At 30.1% G+C, this 17856-nt stretch overlaps 1 protein-coding gene across 2 annotated transcripts in view; it reads left to right on the forward strand.

Annotated features, from left to right (window-relative positions):
• The first annotated feature begins 3310 nt into the window (after positions 1-3310).
• LOC142319429 (tRNA (cytidine(32)/guanosine(34)-2'-O)-methyltransferase-like) overlaps positions 3311-17856 on the forward strand; it is a 157164-nt gene continuing 142618 nt past the window's right edge. For both annotated transcript variants that reach the window (XM_075356702.1, XM_075356703.1), the window contains exons 1-2: positions 3311-3584; positions 16635-16704. In XM_075356702.1, coding sequence (XP_075212817.1) covers positions 3464-3584; positions 16635-16704 — 191 coding nt within the window. In that variant the 5' untranslated portion in view covers positions 3311-3463. The remainder of the gene's footprint in view (positions 3585-16634; positions 16705-17856) is intronic.

Raw genomic sequence — 17856 nt, forward strand, 5'->3', positions numbered from 1 at the left:
ATTATAATATACAAAACACAAATAATAATTAATACATAGTACACGATACATTTTATAATAAAAGGAAAATAAATATTAAAAACTTCCCCCTAATAAATTAATTAAAACTTCTTTCTCAAATATTTTATTTTTATTTATATCTAAAATATGTGAAAGCAGTTTATGAAAAATGATAAGTTTGGGTTTTTAAAGTCTTCTTACCACATAAAGTAAAATAATTTGGTACTGCGTGCATTCTCTTGTGTTACAAATAAAGAGGTACATTGTGCTTTACTAGGTAATTATTATTTTCATAAAATAATTTACAAAGTGTGAAAATAATTGAGAACCTAGAGGGGTCAACATATTACACAATGTTTACAAAAATTTAGATTTAGGCCATTTGATAAAATGCCTGAAACGACTTTAAGCGCTCTTTTTTGAAATTAGTTATAAAGTAAATAATATTAAAAATAATAATAATAAATCTGAAGAATTGTTTTCGCAATTCTTTTACATAAATTTAAAATAATTCAAATAAAAAAAACATGTTAAACGGATACTGAAAAAAATTAGAAAACAAGATAATTAAAAATTTAGAAAAAATTTTTCTTAAACTCTAAACCTAGATGGCCGTTTCGATCGTTAAACATTCATCAATAAACACAGCGGAGATAAAGCAGACATAAGAAAAAAGTAAATAAAAAAGAAACGAAATAATAAGCATTAATCGACAAAAAAAAACAGTAGTTATGAAACAGTATAAAATGATTATTTTTAAAAAAAAGTAAAAAAATTAACAATTACAAAAACTGTTATCGTTTTAGGTTAGCTCAACAGAAAGCGTAAATTTTACTTAAAAACTACTTCTAATCTACTGAAACCTTCAATTCCAATAACCTTTCACTCTTATTGTGTGCCTCTTACATAGGATAAGTGAAATTAATCTAAAGAAAGATTAAAGATATTATCTTAAATCAATCACTAAGATATCTCCTATAAACAAAATTTAAAGAAAGAAATACCCACTTAATGTTCTTATAACTGAAAACTTTTACAAAAGGATTTTTAATAAATTTGAATTTCATAAAGGCGTTTAGACATTGCTCCAGTACGTTTTCTTCTTAAACTTAAGGTTTCTGAATCATTATTAATAAAAAAAAAAAAACAATCAAATACTTAACTCATTTTTATTATAATTTTTTTTTTTAAATTATAGTAGATTCAAATAAATCAATACTTTATCCAGTTCCAGGCAATGCTGTCTACTGCAGCCGATTTCTCTGATCTTATATAATTATATTGAGATGGATTGAAATCCTTTCAACCTTTCTTGTTAGCTCTATATCTAAGTTAATGATTTTAGCCTAATCTCAGTTAATGATTTACAAATAAATTTATAAAATCTCGCGTGTTCCATGAATTTATTTTTATATTTAACCTTTTCGAGAACAAAAGAAGTTTCCAATTCTTAGTTCCAGTAACGTTAAAGAGGTAATTTAAAAAAAATAAACTTTCCTTGTTGCTATACGTGACGATATCCAATTTTTGTCCCCGCTCTCTCCAATCCTACTTCTCTGTTGTTTTGTAATAAGGTTGATTTGAAGGATTTGTTAAATTTAAATTAAAAATTAATTTTGAAAGTTACCAAAATCATTTTTTATGTACGAGTGTAGCGAAAAATTACGAACACAGAGAGGAAATATCTAAAAATTCTTTTATTTTATGCAACATAAGATGACAGTATTATTACGGTGACCAACGGTGACCAACGATACGGTGTATCGCTTGACCGTATTGTAGAAAAATAAATTTTATTAAAATATACAAATGGGTTTGATATACGAGAAAGATTACTGACAGTAAACAGAAAACAACCGACAAAATGTTTAACAAATGCATCACATTTTTTTTAACTAGAGTTGATTTATTCTGCAACAAAAGATTACTACCATACTAATAACAAGGGATAAAATTTGTAAAAACTGACGAAGCCGTTTTGAAGAAACACATCTACTAAATAAAGCGCTCCGTGGCAGCTTATAACCGTAAAACTAATCTAAGAACCTGCTTTGAAGTGATACCTAAATAATGCAATGAGGTGATATCTATGTAATCCAAAAATCCACGTCAAAATCGGCCCAACCGTTTTAGAAAAACACATCTACGCAGAGCCCCCTGGTGGCCTATAATCATAAAACATGTCTAAGAACTTGCTCTGAAGTGATATGATACAAAAAACCTCATCAAAATTGGTCTATTATTTTGAGGAAAATGGTAAGAGGCTCACACTTTTGTGCGAGTGAGCGCGCGCGCACACACTCACACACAAAACCTCTTACCCTAAACGCATATTAAACTGATCAAGATAATTCATTTAGAGGAAAAAAAGTTGTTACCTGGACTTTTATAAGTGGAAATGGTAAATGGGCTTATAATAAACGGAAAAAATAAATGCGTGAGCGGGGATGTGGAAGGTTGATTTGTGGGGGGGGGTGAAAAACGGTGAAAAAGTGGTATTATTGCGATTTCCGGCGAAAGTTGACGTCAAAAAAAATTGTGTTTAAGACACAGAAAGGTATACTTTCACCAAGTTTCGTCAAAATTAAATTATTTTTTCAGAAATGAAAAATAAAAAACGAAAAAAAAAGATTCTTCGTATTTTTCTCGGAAATTTTGAGGTTATGTTAAAAAATGACCTCTACAAAATTGTAGAATTGTGCATGGAACGTTTTTTTTTTTCAACCTCCAACCACCGAAATCACCCCTCCCCTACCACCGCTCACGCATTCATTTTTTTTTACGTTTATAATAAGCCCCTTTACCATTTCCACTTATAAAAGTCCCGGTAACAATTTTTATTTTTTTAAATGTAATTTGGTTTGAACATATACCGTCTCCGTTCCGTCTTGGGTAAAGAAAAGAATCAATCTCAAGACAATAAATAATAATAATAATAACAATTTTTTCTTGTTTAACCTCCGGGACCACCGTTAGTTATTGCTTCAGAGGATGAGATGAACGATTTGTAGCGTGTGTGGAACTGCCATGCCTGACAATAATTGCGACGAATATTTGTAATGTGTAACGGGATCATTGTTTATTTAATTCGCTGACAAAAGCGTACATACATTAAACCTATTAATAATTTTTTATCTTATTAATTTTCTGCCACATCTGATAACAATGTGAATAGAATGTTATCATTGTTTATTTTATTCTATTTCTAATCAATGTTTGTTGATTTGCCTGTTATATATTTGATTTTACGTTGTCAAACTTGGCGGCTGTTATTCGTCAGGTCACTTTTACTGATTTCCGCTAGGTGGCATTAAATTGGGTAAGCTATCAGTGCCATGTGTTTGTTTACCTTTTGCATGTGTAGTGTGTAGTTGTTTTCGTTTGTATTTATTCTAGGTAGTGCGTGAGTGATGTTTAATTTTAATTTTTAATTTGTTTTGTTAATTATCACTTGTTAGAAAATATGGGGAAATCTTCTAAGGATAAAAGGGATGTGTACTATCGGTTAGCAAAAGAGGAAGGTTGGCGTGCAAGAAGTGCTTTTAAATTGCTGCAAATTGATGAGGAATTCAACATTTTTAAAGGTGAATATTCTAGTCATGATTTATTTATAAATTAATAATTTATTCATTTTTGTCTTAAAAAAATTGTGCATTTGCTTTTGATATGTTGTAATAACCTAACCTTAGCAGTTTCTGGTTATGCCTAAAGTTAATAACGCTGTAATTCAGTATGTATTACTCTATGTTGTTTCAAATTCATAGGGTTTTGCTAAGAAATAACCCATAAAATACTGCTTTAACAAACAAAAAGTGTATTTTTTTAAATATTTGAATCCAATTTTTGTTGTGATTTCACTTATTAGTGTTAAATTTGTCAAGATTAATGTAAAAAATTATTCATTAGGTAATTATTGCATAAATTATAATTTTTTTATTGATTGTTGTGTACAAAATTAAAGCTAATTATAGTACTCTGATAGAGGTTTTAGCACAGTTTCCCTTGATCCATTAGGTAACTAGTGGCAGTTCCTTTTTTTCATGAAGTAGCACATCTGTTCATTCCTAGTTTGATCTGTCAAATGAATTAACATAAAATAATTGTATTATGAGCTTGTGAAGTATAGTTCAGATTTGTAGCAATTAGATGTAGTTTGATTATTTATCAATCGCATACAATACAATTTGCTGCCTGTGCTAATTTTTATCAAGTGGTACAGGCAGTGAAAAAAAAAAAGTATCTGTATATAATTTGCAGAAAATACTTGGAAGTAAAAATAAAATAAATAAAGTACTATTTAGATTTGACTCTATATACTGTACAGTGCAAAAGGTTCTGAAAGAGACTGTTCATGCTTAATAAGCTGTATTGATGATTGGTGCTGCCTCCACTTTATCCGGTTTGATTACTTATTCATTCGTTTTGCTTTCTCCATTCAGTGTTAGGCCTACTCTAATCATTTTCATTAATGTCTTATTATTCTTAAGATTGATTGGTTGAAGCATTTTAATTTTCAACTTTACTGTATACTGATTTAGTGGTTAGTGTCTTTAAAAATTGATATAGTAAAGGTTATGATGAGATTAAGCTAGATACATTGAAATTAGCCCACCAGGCTGGTTTAATGGTTAACTCATCATCACAAATTAACTGATTTCGAAGTCGAGAGTTCCAAGGTTCAAGCCAGTTACTTTTATACAGATTTGAATACTAGATCGTGAATACCTGTGTTCTTTGGTGGTTGGGTGTCAATAAACCACACGTCTCAGGAATGGTTGACCTGAGACTGTTAAAGACTACACTTCATTTATATTCATACATATCATCCTCTGAAGTAATACCTTTTGGTGATTCCGAAGGCTAAACAGAAAAAGAGAGACTAAACTAAAAAGAAGGTTACTTTGAAATTAGTAATCATTTAGAAAGATGATATGCATTCAAAAGTCAATCTTGGCATATGTTGTTTTACTAAACTGGTTTTAAATAAATACAAAATGTCACTTGATTGCATTTTTCGACTTAAAATGATTTTAAAATGAAAATCAAAAAATTACATATTCCTGTAATGGTGAGGATAATGTTTTGAATTTGTATCTTCTTTCTTTTGTTCACATATTGATAATGTGTTGACTGATTTCAGTTATTGATAATTTTAATGAAACGTTAATGTGATTAAATTAAAAAAATCAGTTCAGAAATTAAGTGAATTTATGAACTTCGTACGATACCAGCAAATATAAACTAACACTTGCTTAGCTTGCTATTCTCATCTAGTTAACCTTAAATATTATATTGGCTAATTGTTAGAATGAGTCAATAATTATATAAATAACCAATTATTTAGTCCAAAAATAATGTTTTGCTTGTAGAGTGCTGATTTACAAAATGTTTAATGAGGGTACTGTTTAACTTAAACAGACATAAGTTGAGTGAAAAGTGTCTGTCATATTGACACTTATACTGTATGTGAGTCATTTCCATTAGAATGGAATTGTATAAAAATATAGGGTACTTACGTATTAACGCCACCGCAGCTACAGCTTTATTTAAAAACAAAGTAGTCAATTGGAAATGGCCCGATATAGAGTTTTACATAAATAAATAAATATTTATTTTATAAATAAAATTTAACCAAACTTAACCTACGCTCACTTCACTCGCTAACCTTGACTAATTAACACCATAATTTTTTGAGTATTTATTTAATAAATTCAGTAATTACAATTATTTATTATTTAAATAATCAGATTGCAATAATTACTGAATTTGTTAAATAAATACTCAAAAAATTACAGTGTTAATTAGTCAAGGTTAGCGAACGAAGCATGCGTAAGATAAGTTTGGTTAAATTATATTTATAAAATAAATAAATATAAAAAACCATTTATATTCTGTTTTGAATCTGTTTCGGCCCATTTTCCACCGAAATCCGATTGACTACTTTGTTTTTAAATAAAGCTGTAGCTGCGGTGGCGTTAATACGTAAGTACCAAATATAGTTATTTGGATATAAATGCTAGCGTTGTAATTTACTTTATTCCCTTCTCGTACATTAAGAAAAGATAATAAAAAGTTATCATTGTTATTATAACAAAAAGATGGTAAAATTTAAAAACTACAGTACAGCAACACTTTTTTCTTGTTTATTGATGATTAACACGATGATCATAACAACATAACGCCAAGATTATTGATGTTTGAAAGTCATCTTTCTAAATAATTACCTTAAAATTAATTATTTCATGCATAATAAAACTGTTAACATACCTTATAAATATTAGCCTAAATACTGATGGTAGGTCCCTGGTAACAATCAAAACCAGCTTTCAAAGTATGTAAAGATAAATAATAAGTAATTATAGACCTGTGTTTTTGATGAGCGCCATTGCTAAAAATCATTGAAAAGATGGATAAAGTGCAATTAGTAACCCTTTTTTTTATTAGAAAACATTATTTTGAAGCCTATTCAGTTTGGCTTCAGAGAAAACATGAGAGGAAAAGATGCATTTTCTGGTTTAACCAATTATAAAGTTAATATTTGTCTTGATAATATGCATAAATATCTTGCCATATTTGTCAACTTAGCACAGACATTTAACACGATAGCCTATAAGAGAAAACTACTAGAGGTGGTGAAATGCATGGAATTCGATAACAAGCATAAAAAAGAATTGAGTATTATTAGATTTAGAATTAGGTTTTTCTCATATTTAAGTCAGTGATCTCAACAAACTAGCATCAAACAGTTATGAGTAATGTGGGATTTTTTAAGATGTGTAGAGTTTCACAGTCCACTGCTCTGGGTTCTGTTTTGTTTTTAACATTTATAAACAATATTTTTTGAGTTATGGGTGGATCTTGAAGATGTGATTAGTTCTTTGTCTGAGAGATTATTCACAAGGCTAAAATAACACAGTTGTTTGAAGTGGTTTGATAGTGTAATATTGACAATGAATTGAAATGTTACCTTTTTGTGGATTTACTGCATACTCATTGCCTGATGAGATTAGTGTCTCTTTGCGTCTGCAAGATTGCAGAATACAAAGTTATTATTGTACTGATATCCTTATTAAGAGAATGACTGTGTGTAAATATTTAGAAGTATTTTTTGCCAGAACATGATGTGAAACTACCATATTGCTTTTCTTGTTAAAAATCAAAATTTAATGCATATGTAGTAACATTTTTGAGAAATTTCTTAAGCTTTAAGCTTATAACGGTGGTGTATTTTGCCCTGGTCAGTCTAATACGCTACGGAATTATCTGCGAGCCAGTATATTGCATTCACATTTATTTACTGATCGTTCAGAATTCTGTAATTAAAATAATACTAAGAGGCCACTAGATCACTTATTTGAGCAATTTGCCTTGTTTACTTTCTCTAAATTTTACTCTATTACTGCTACTGTTTTATGTTTGAAAAGTCTTTGACCATAAATGTTATGATGTATTTATTCCCCCTGCTGGATGGCCAACTGAACATTAGCTTCAAGTTCATGCTACAATTACTGTTTTTTACCAGTTAAACTACGTATTTATTAAAAGATCTGTTAATTAAAGTAAAAAATTTGACTTATTTTAAAGCATTAAAGCTGACTGTTAAGAAACATCATAAGGAGTTAAACTATGAAACAACAAATGCACAGTGATATATTCTAAAAAAAACAGATGATTAGGTCTTACATTAGTTGTTATATATTTTTATGATTAACTTTCAATAACAAAGCCCCATTTTATTCTCATCTTTAATTATTTCATTTGCATTTTATTATTATATTAGTATTAGTTTCCTTATCGGTATTCTATTCTTATTTATAATATTATGTTTCAACTTATAGTAATCATAAGCATATATTTAAAGCAACTGTAGAAATAAATTGTTTATAAAATGACATTCTATTAATTGGTACTAGTGTAAACTAGACTTCAACCCCCACCGCTAAAGTTTTCTTTAATGATGTTAGTGATTTTGTATATTACAATTTAATGTGCTATTTGTTTTTTTTTTGTAAAAATATTAATTGTACAGTGTTCTACATAAATTAATAAATAAGAAAAAAGTATGTTACTTTGAATAATAATATTAACTAGTGAAATCTTAATCATATCCACCTTTATATTACTTCCAGCTACTCTCATTTCTTACACAGTCATATTACTGCCCCCTTATCTAATTCTTTACCCATTCATTTTATTCTAGTGTTAAATTTATTATTATTTTAATTTCTTTATTTAGTTAATTTATTATTTTTTGTGCTTTATCATCTTGATTTATGCTATCACATCTGAGAAACATAAATGATTAAGTTTGTCAGATCTTTCCTGTTAATGCTCCACCACCTCTCCCACTCCCTTTGTTGCACATTACTCTTATGTTAATCCTTCCTCTCTTTGTTATCGCATGGCTGTCGCAGTAATCTGAACAGTTATCTGTGCAATAATGTAATCATTGAATAATAGCTCTCAAATCAGTTGCAGTCGATTCAGTTAACTAATTCAAATTTAAGAAATTTGATTTTATTACAAACACTTACCTTATATAAACATTTAAATGTTATCAACTACAAAAAATGAAGTTATCATAATCTTGACACACTGTTAAAAAAATAAAAATGTAATTGACACATTTAATAAAGTTTACAGTAGATTTTCAAAAACTTGTCCCCTTCAATACATTTGGTTCCGCAGTTTTGCTCTCCGCTGTTCTGCAGATTTTCCTTAATTTGTTTGGCAGCACCTGTAATATGAGCAAACAACTCTTCATGCACATAAACTTTTCTGTTGTACACAATACTTTTCATCTAACCACATATGCAAAAATCTAACTCTTAGATCAGGTGATGTTGGTGGCCAGGAATGCGGCCTACCACGGCAAATGCATAGCTCAGGAAGTTGCTCATATAAATATACCAATATGGCAAGTGAGAACTGGGGAGGTGCATCATCATGCTGAAATTACATGCAGTATCTTGACGCTAGCGGAACACCTAATAGAAGTGATTATTGTTTCTTCAGGAATTCCAAGTAAATGTCAGACTTTAGATACCCTGGGGGAATAAATAGTCCAATTAGCTGATTATAAACTAGATCACACCACACATTATGCTAAATTGGTATGGGAAATTACATCTACTGTTGTGTGTAGATTGAATTCTGCCCAGGTGTTTTTTTTTTGCAAAGGTTTGATGCCATCCAGAGTAAACTGAGCCTCATCAGCAAATAAAATGAACCTGTACAATCGATGGTTAATATTAACCAGTTGCAATATTGCAAACGAAAAGGGGAATTTCTTGGTTGAAGATTTTGTACTCTGATTATGGTAATGATATTGCTTGTTACAAAGTGTCCTCCACACCATAGACTTTCTTTCTTTTTCTGTTTAACCTCTGGGAATTAGAATTCAGGTATTACTTCAGAGGATGATATGTATGAGTGTAAATGAAGTGTAGTCTTGTACAGTCTCAGGTCGACCATTCCTGAGATGTGTGGTTAATTGAAACCCAACCACCCAAGAACACCAGTATCCACGATCTAGTATTCAGATCTGTATTCTGTATAAAAGTAATTGTCTTTACTAGGACGAACGCTGGAACTCTCGACTTCCAAATCAGCTTATTTGGGAAGACGCATTCACCACTAAACCAACCTGGTAGATTTCACACCATAAACTGGGAACCTCCAAACCACTGGGTAAGGCATCGTGTACTTACACTCAGAATGCATTTAGTAGCCTCGATTTAGGTTATCACGATAATATCAGCATCATGATGGTCAGAATGGTTGTAGTGAGTATTAATGCTGGGATGTGTAACCATTTCTCATAGCATATGTGATGTTCTGCTAATTGTTTTAGGATTTGGAACTTGCGGCTTTTGATATGCTGCAGCAGCAGTTACATTACAATCACACCCCCCCCCCCCAAGATAAATACCATTTGTTTTGGTATTATACATAATACCCTTATGCCAGTGTTATACATAACAAAGACATTGCTACAGTATGACACCAATTAAAATAAACACAACACATTTAATTAAACTACACTGAACTGGCAACAATTCACAGCAGTAATGCTAACATGCAGTGTACTGATGAAATGACATAATATGCATTGTTGGCCACTGATTTCTGTGTTAACCAGCTTATGAAATCATAATTTCTCATATTTTCAGTTTGATTGTGGGTAGATAAACTTTATTGAATAACATTAGTATTCATCTTTATATTTTATTATTTTTTTTAATTTTATTTTTATCTTTAATACAACACTTTGTAACATTGTACTTTGCAAGAATGCAAAATTTCTACATCTAATCCCTTTGTTTTCATATGATAACTGTTAGTAATAAAATCAAATTTCTTGAAATTGTATTTGTTTTTTAAATATTTAACGTCAATTTTCTCGAATGAAATTCTCTACAAGTTTTGATAATAAATTTTACGCATTTATTAGTCATTTAACAAGTTTTTGTATTACAAATGTAAAAAAAAATATGTCTTTAGATAACAATTTTTTTGTTTTATGTCAGATATTATGAAAACTGGAGGTATGGTTCTGGAACCTGTTTTAATCAATTTTTCATGTCAAAAACCATCATGTTTACCCCATAATTTGTATTCCTAGAATTTCAGTATGGTTTTATTTCACTCTTTGACCAGGAATCGGGGCGAAATCTTTTGCTACCTATAACTTAGTAATGGAGCGTTTCCGGACCCATGTTTATATGAGCGTTATTATTATTTTCACACTAGTTACACTACGTAAATCACTAAGTATATTGTCCGTACATTATTTTAATTTAATATTTTGTTTTTATCAAATTTTGTGTGTTTGTAAATGTTACATTATTCAAGAGTATCAAAATCTTTGCATCTATATGCAGTGTGTAGTACTTGCATATATAATTAATTTTTTTGTATGTGTTATGCAAGTGATTTAAAAAATTTAATTCTATTTTATTATGTAGTATTGCTATATGTATTTCTTCTATTTATAGATAAATTTGCATACATTCCATCTGGTGTAGAATTTAGTGCAATCATTGCAGTTTAATTTATATATTTATTGGAATATTTGCCAGTGTGTTCTGTTATAAAAAGCACAGGTACAAGTAAACACAATAGAAGAAATCAGACCCTTCACATTTGTTATAGTAGAGCAAAATTATTTCTTGTACAATTACTGCTGTCAACTATACCTGTCTATGGATTTAACCACTTTAGTCATCTTTCTGAAGTATTTAAAAATTTTGAAAACTATGAAAAATACATAAAAATGGTTGAGGATTTGTAATGCTTGATTACAAGCATTTTCTTATAATTCCCCCAGCAAGTGGAGTTTACTTGTTTCAAACAATAATCTTCATAATTGTATTAATCAACTGGCGTTGACTACTAAAGTCTCAAGAAAGACAGGAGGCAAAAAACAAAAGAGTTATTCTTCTAAAAACATTCCTCACAATTTTTTCTGAGGTTATTTCTAGGTGGAAACCCGAATTAGCAAACATGCCTGAACTAAAGTTATTTATGTGAATCTGAAGAATATCTTTCTGTTCTTATTACAGTATCTTCCATTACAAGTATTATAAGACTGTGTGTGACATATTATAATAATATTTTCTCATATTTAATAGTTTATTTTTGTTAGGCTTACTCACTTTATTGGTACTTTCAGAAACACTAAAAGTTAATTATATTTTATTTAATTTTATTTACCCTTTTTTAATTTAGGCACTTATTACCATATTGTTTTAACATTTCATATAATATTAGAATATTAATTAATAGTAATAATCATTAGTTCACCTAAACATTAATATGCGTACCATGAAATTCGTCATCTGGTATTCTGCCTGGCAGCAGGCGTCTTACACCACATCTCTCTCCACATCTATTTCTGTTCCATGCCTTCTTCTTTGTTCCCTTGTAGTTTCCAATCTTTACCTAAACTATTAACTTTTCCTTTTTTCTTCTACTGACCTTTCTAGTGCAGTTGTCAATATTCCACTTTCTGTAACCACATGATTTAACCAGTTTCCTTTTATTTTGTGTACTTCCTGCACAAGTGCTCTTTCTTCTCAATTCCTTATTTATTAGTTCCTTATTCTTCACTTTGTTCATTCATCCAATTTTCTCCATCCTTATCTCAAAAGCCTTAATCCAGTCTCTCTCTCTCCCGCTTCTTTATCACCATGTTTCACTCTCATACAAGAGATTTCATAGGTAGCATTTGGCTAACCTCAACTTTTACTACATAATAATTTTTTCTTCTATTATAGGTTTCCTTTGCCGTTGCTATCCTTCCTTTTATTTCCATTTCCTTCTTCCATTCCTTTTTTACCATAACACCCAAATATCTAATTTTTTACTTTTTCTATTCTTCCTTCACTTATCCTTACCATTAAATCTTTGTTGCTTACTTCCATTACTTTAGTTTTCCTATATTTGTTTTTATTCCATATTCTTTCATTCCTTCCTCCAGTACTGTTAACAATCTTTTTAAATGCTTGCATGTCATCAGCTAGAATTGCCATATCATCAGCAAACCTTATGCATCTTATTTTTCATCCTCTTATGTTAATGTATTATCATATCTTCAAATCATATCTTATCTTCAATGTAAATGTTGAACAGTGTCGGTGAGGCATTATCCTTGCCTAACACCTCAACCTAGACCCACCCAGTCATAATTTTATTTACTTTTATCTCATTTATAACACTTTAATTAACCTTCTATCTTTCTATTTAATGTTTTTCTCTTTAAGAATCTCCATCATTATTTCCCGACTCTATCAAATGCCTTTTCTAAATTATGAAAGATATTTAGAGAGAAAGAGAGGAATGAGCCTGTCCTTTCTTTCCCTCTCAATATCTTTTTCCAACCAAATTTCTGGATTAGTAGCCTGTTAGCATTTCTGGTTCCTTTCTCTTTCTTGAAGTAAAAATTTTTCTCTCCTCCATTCTCTTCCATTATTCTTACCAACCTCCAGTGTTTTTTTTTGTCTTCAGTTGTTTGACTAGTTTGATGCAGCTCTCCAAGATTTCCTCTTTGTTTTACATATTCCAAACATTGCCTGCCTGCACAACTTTTCCCATCTACCTGTCCCTCCAATATCAAAGCGACTATTCCAGGATGCTGTAAGATATGACTTGTAAGTCGGTATCTTCTTTTTGCTATATTTTTCCAAATGTTTCTTTCTTCTTCAATTTGCCACTGCACCTCTTCATTTATCACTTTATCCACTGATCTAATTTTTAACATTCTCCTATAGCATCATATTTCAAAAGCTTTCTCCCCTGGTTGTCAGAGTTTCACCTCCAAATAAAGCTGTAAATGTATACTAGCCGTTTAAAGATCCAAACATATACTTTCAAAAATGTCTTCTTGATGTTTAAATATGTGATGTAAGCAAATCATATTTCTGACTGAAAGCTCATTTTGCCTGTTGTGTACAGCATTTTATATCACTTCTGCTTCGTCCACCTTTAGTAGTCCTACTTCCCAAATAACAAAATTCTTCTACCGCCTTAGCCTGTCCTCATCCTATTTTTGTATTCAGTGGTCCATCTACTTTATTTCTGCTACATTTCATTACTTTTGTTTTGTTCTTGTTTATTTTCATGTGGTAGTTGCTTGTGTAGGACTTCATCCATTCCATTCATTGTTTCTTCTGAATTTTTTTACTCTCAAGTAGAATTACTATATCAGCAAATCATAACATCCTTATCTTTTCATCTTGCACTGTTACTCCAGATCTAAATTGTTCTTTAATATCATTAACTGCTAGTTCTGTGTTCTTCTATCTATATGCTATAGAATATGCTATATTCTTCTAGCGATTGTTCTTCTATCTATATGCTTGAACCCTAATTTTTTTAAAATGCTGAATATTTTATTCCAGTCTATGTTACCAAATACCTTTTCTAAGTCTATAAATGCCATGTATGTTGATTTGTTTTTCTCTAATCTTCCTTCTATTATTAATCTGAGTGCTAAAATGCCCTATACTGTTCCAGAAACCAAATTGGTCTTCTTCTAACACTTCTACTCTCCTCTCAATTCTTCTACAAAGAATTCTAGTTAAGATTCCTGATGTTTGAGTAGATGTTAAGCTAATCGATCAGTGTTCTTCACATTTATTTGCTCCTGCTTTCTTTGGTATCATCCCAATAACTCTCTTTTTGAGGTCTGATGGAACTTCCACTTTTCGTAAGTATTACACACCAGTTTGTGCAAACTATCGTATCGCTTCCTCAACTGCACTACACAGTAATTCTGCAGGTTTACCGTCTATCCCAGGAGCCTTTCTGCCATCCAAATCCTTTAATGCTCTATTAAGTTAAGATCTTAGTATTGTATTTTCCTTTTCATCCTCTTTGACTTCCTCTTCTTCCTCTATAATACCAGTTTCTAATTCAATTTGTCTATATAACTCTTCAATATATTGCACCCACCTTTCATCCTTTTCTTTCATATTAATAACTTGTGTACCATCTTTATTTAACAAATTATTAAATTTTAATATGTGTACCACATATGTTAAAATTTAATAATGTTTACCACAACAACATATGTTTCTCCTTAACTTTTCTGTATGCTCCGTCTATTTTACCAATGTTCATTTCTCTTTCTACTTCTGAACACTTTTCTTTAATCCACTCTTCTTTGCCTCATTTGCACTTTCTTTTTATAGTATCCTTTTACCCTCTTTATCACTAGCATTCTTATACTTTCTACGTTCATCCGTCAGCTGTAATATATCCTCTGTTTTCCAAGGTTTTCTACCATTCCTCTTTGTTCCACCTAAGATCGCTTATGCTGATGTAAAAATTTCCTTTTTAACATTCTCCCACTCTTCTATATTTTCTTCCTTAACTTTATTAGCCAGACCTCTTGCGATGTCCTCCTCAAAAATCTTCTTTCCCATTCCTCAAGCTTCTCCAAATTCTACCGATTCATCTGACACCTTTTCTTAAGATTTTTAAGCCCCAATCTACATTTCATTACCACTAAATTATGGTTGCTATCAATGTCTGCTCCTGGACATGCTTTGCAATCAACTAGTTGATTTCTAAATCTTTGTTTAACCATGATATAATCTTCCTGATACCTTGCAGTATCACCAGGCTTTTCCCATGTGTATATTCTTCCATTATGATTTTTAAACTGGGTGCTAGCAATTGCTAAATTATACTTTGTGCAAAACTCAATACGTTGGTGCCCTCTTTCATTCCTTTTACGCAGCCCATATTCACCCATAATATTTCCTTCTTTGCCTTTTTTGTGTTTGCATTGCAATCTCCAACTATTATTAAATTTTCATCCCCTTTTTTGTGTTTAGTTGCTTCGTCAATTTCTTCGTATACACACTCTACCTCATCATCATCATGGGCACTTGTATGCATGTAGATGTTAAGAATTATTGTTGGCTTAGATTTTGATTTTATCCTTATTACAATGATTCTATAGCTAAGCTTTTTGCAATACTCCCTATCTTCTTGTTCATTACAAAACCTATTCCTGCCTGCCCTTTATTTGACGCTGAGTTAATTATTCTAAAACCACCTGATTAAAAGTCATTTTCCTCTTCCCATTAAGCCTGACTAATTCCTACTACATCTACATTTAAACTACCCACTTCCCTCTTTAAATTGTCTAACCTAACAACCTTTTTTTAAACTTTTAACATTCCACACCCCAACTCGTAAAATGTTATTTTTTAATTTTCACCAGAAAATTAAAAAATAGCATTCCGGGTAGTCCCAAAAGATCTGAACAGGGGACCAGTCTACCTCCAGAATATTTTACCAAGGAAGGTGTGAAAAACAGATGAAGTTTTCCATTGCTTTCAGCTGCATACTACTCAGAAGATTGAGTAATGTTGATATAGCTGTTTAAGTTTTCCTGACCTACATCCTTAACAAGTACTGAAAGAGCTGCTGCCCTCTTTCAGGAATCATTTCTTAGTCTGGCTTTCAATTGATACCACTCCAATATGGTTGCACCTTCGGTTCACCTGCTTTGTAACGCTGAGCACTCAAGCCTGCTTACCACCTGCAAGGTCTTATGATTCATAGAAGGAGACCACCAGTTTAGGACTTAATAATATTGTAGTGGCATAAGTTATTAAACTTATTATTGTTCTGTGTTCTATAAATTTTCTGGTATCAGTCTTCTTTGGAGTAGTTGTAGTTACTGTTATTACAAAGTTTAAGGCTTCAAAGTTTTAAGTTTAAAGTATGTCTGCCTTACTCTTCTTAACTATTCTTCCTAACTATTTCCTATTTTACTACCTTATTTCTTATTCTTATTATCTTATTACACAGTTCTACTATTTCTTCCTCCTTTAAACATATAAAACTCTATGGGAAGTTCATCTACACCAGTCAATTTTTATTTTATATAAATAAATAAAATTTACATAAAAATTAAAGAATTTATAATTTTTTTGATCTATGATATAACAATTTTTTGTGGTTTATGATAAAAATTAAGATATAATTATATAAATGTAGTATGAGACTGTACTACTCTATAAGAAAACTACTCTTTGTCAAATTATACCTTTGTTGATTTAATAGAAATATTCTTAATATTATGTGGACCATTTCATAATTACATTCTATTTTTACAGGTGTGTCTAAGGCTGTTGATCTGTGTGCTGCTCCAGGCAGTTGGAGTCAAGTGCTTTCAAAAAAACTGAGGTAACTTTCCTCATTATCTATTCCAGTTACAACAAATTTAAAAAAAAAAAATAAACATAGATTTAGATTTAGAATTGTATTGTTTATAACAGAGTTGCTGATTTCTCATTAATAACTTATTAATTCTCTTTATTATTATATGTATATTGTAATAATGTTAAAATTGTGTTTTCCATTACCCCCATTATAACTACTTAACTAAAATGTTCAGTTACCACTTATAAAGGAATCTTTTAAATAAGTAGGTATTTAAAGATTCAATTTTTTTCTGTAATGTAATATCAGTTTTGCAATAGATGTAATTTAAACATTTAATTTTTGTATGTATAATACAAAAGTTTAAAGTTTAATGTAATGGAAAATGAAGGTAGATCACAAGGAACTGGTAAGGATGTTTCTGAACTTTCCTGGCGTTTGCATTGCGCTTAAAGTATTTAATCCATCCTTTGTAATAAAGTTTAAAATTACTTTTCTCCTTATGACCTTGTGTATTTTCTTAATTATTTTTGTACTCATTTTCTTATCAAAAGAGTATTTTAAACAGAAAAGCCTAAATAAATTGATTTGCTTGTTAAAAAAAAGTATAAAAAAAAAATTCCTTATGTTAAGGTTTATCAGACAGGATTAGAAACAACTGAGATTGTAATATTTTGGACTCGTGTGAACAATTATTTATTTTTAAAAAAGAAATCAAATATCTGTTACTTCTGTGATAATAAGCTATTGCTTATTCATCTCTCAGCCTTGTTATCCATATCTTCCATTATAATACATAAAAAAGCTGTTAGTGGTTACCTTTTTTTAATCAGTACCAAATTTTGAAGCCCTTATTGTATTTTCACTTTTGACCTAGTCTATAATTCCTGATTATTCTTCCATCCCACTCTTACCATGTTTTAGAATTCCAATCCCTCATTTTTTTAATTTATTTTAGATTTTCTTATATATATATATATATATATATATATTCTTGATATATCTTCTCTATATCTTATATATATATATATATATATATATATATATATATATATATAAATAATATATATATATATATATATTTAAATTCTATTAAATAAACCACCTAGTATAAAATATTGAGATAAGAGTATCTTATCTATTGAATTTTTCTTGAAAATACATCTGCGGGATCCC

This window comes from Lycorma delicatula, chromosome 2 (genome assembly GCF_047948215.1).
Source record: "Lycorma delicatula isolate Av1 chromosome 2, ASM4794821v1, whole genome shotgun sequence".
NCBI classification, from domain to species: Eukaryota; Metazoa; Arthropoda; class Insecta; order Hemiptera; family Fulgoridae; genus Lycorma; species Lycorma delicatula.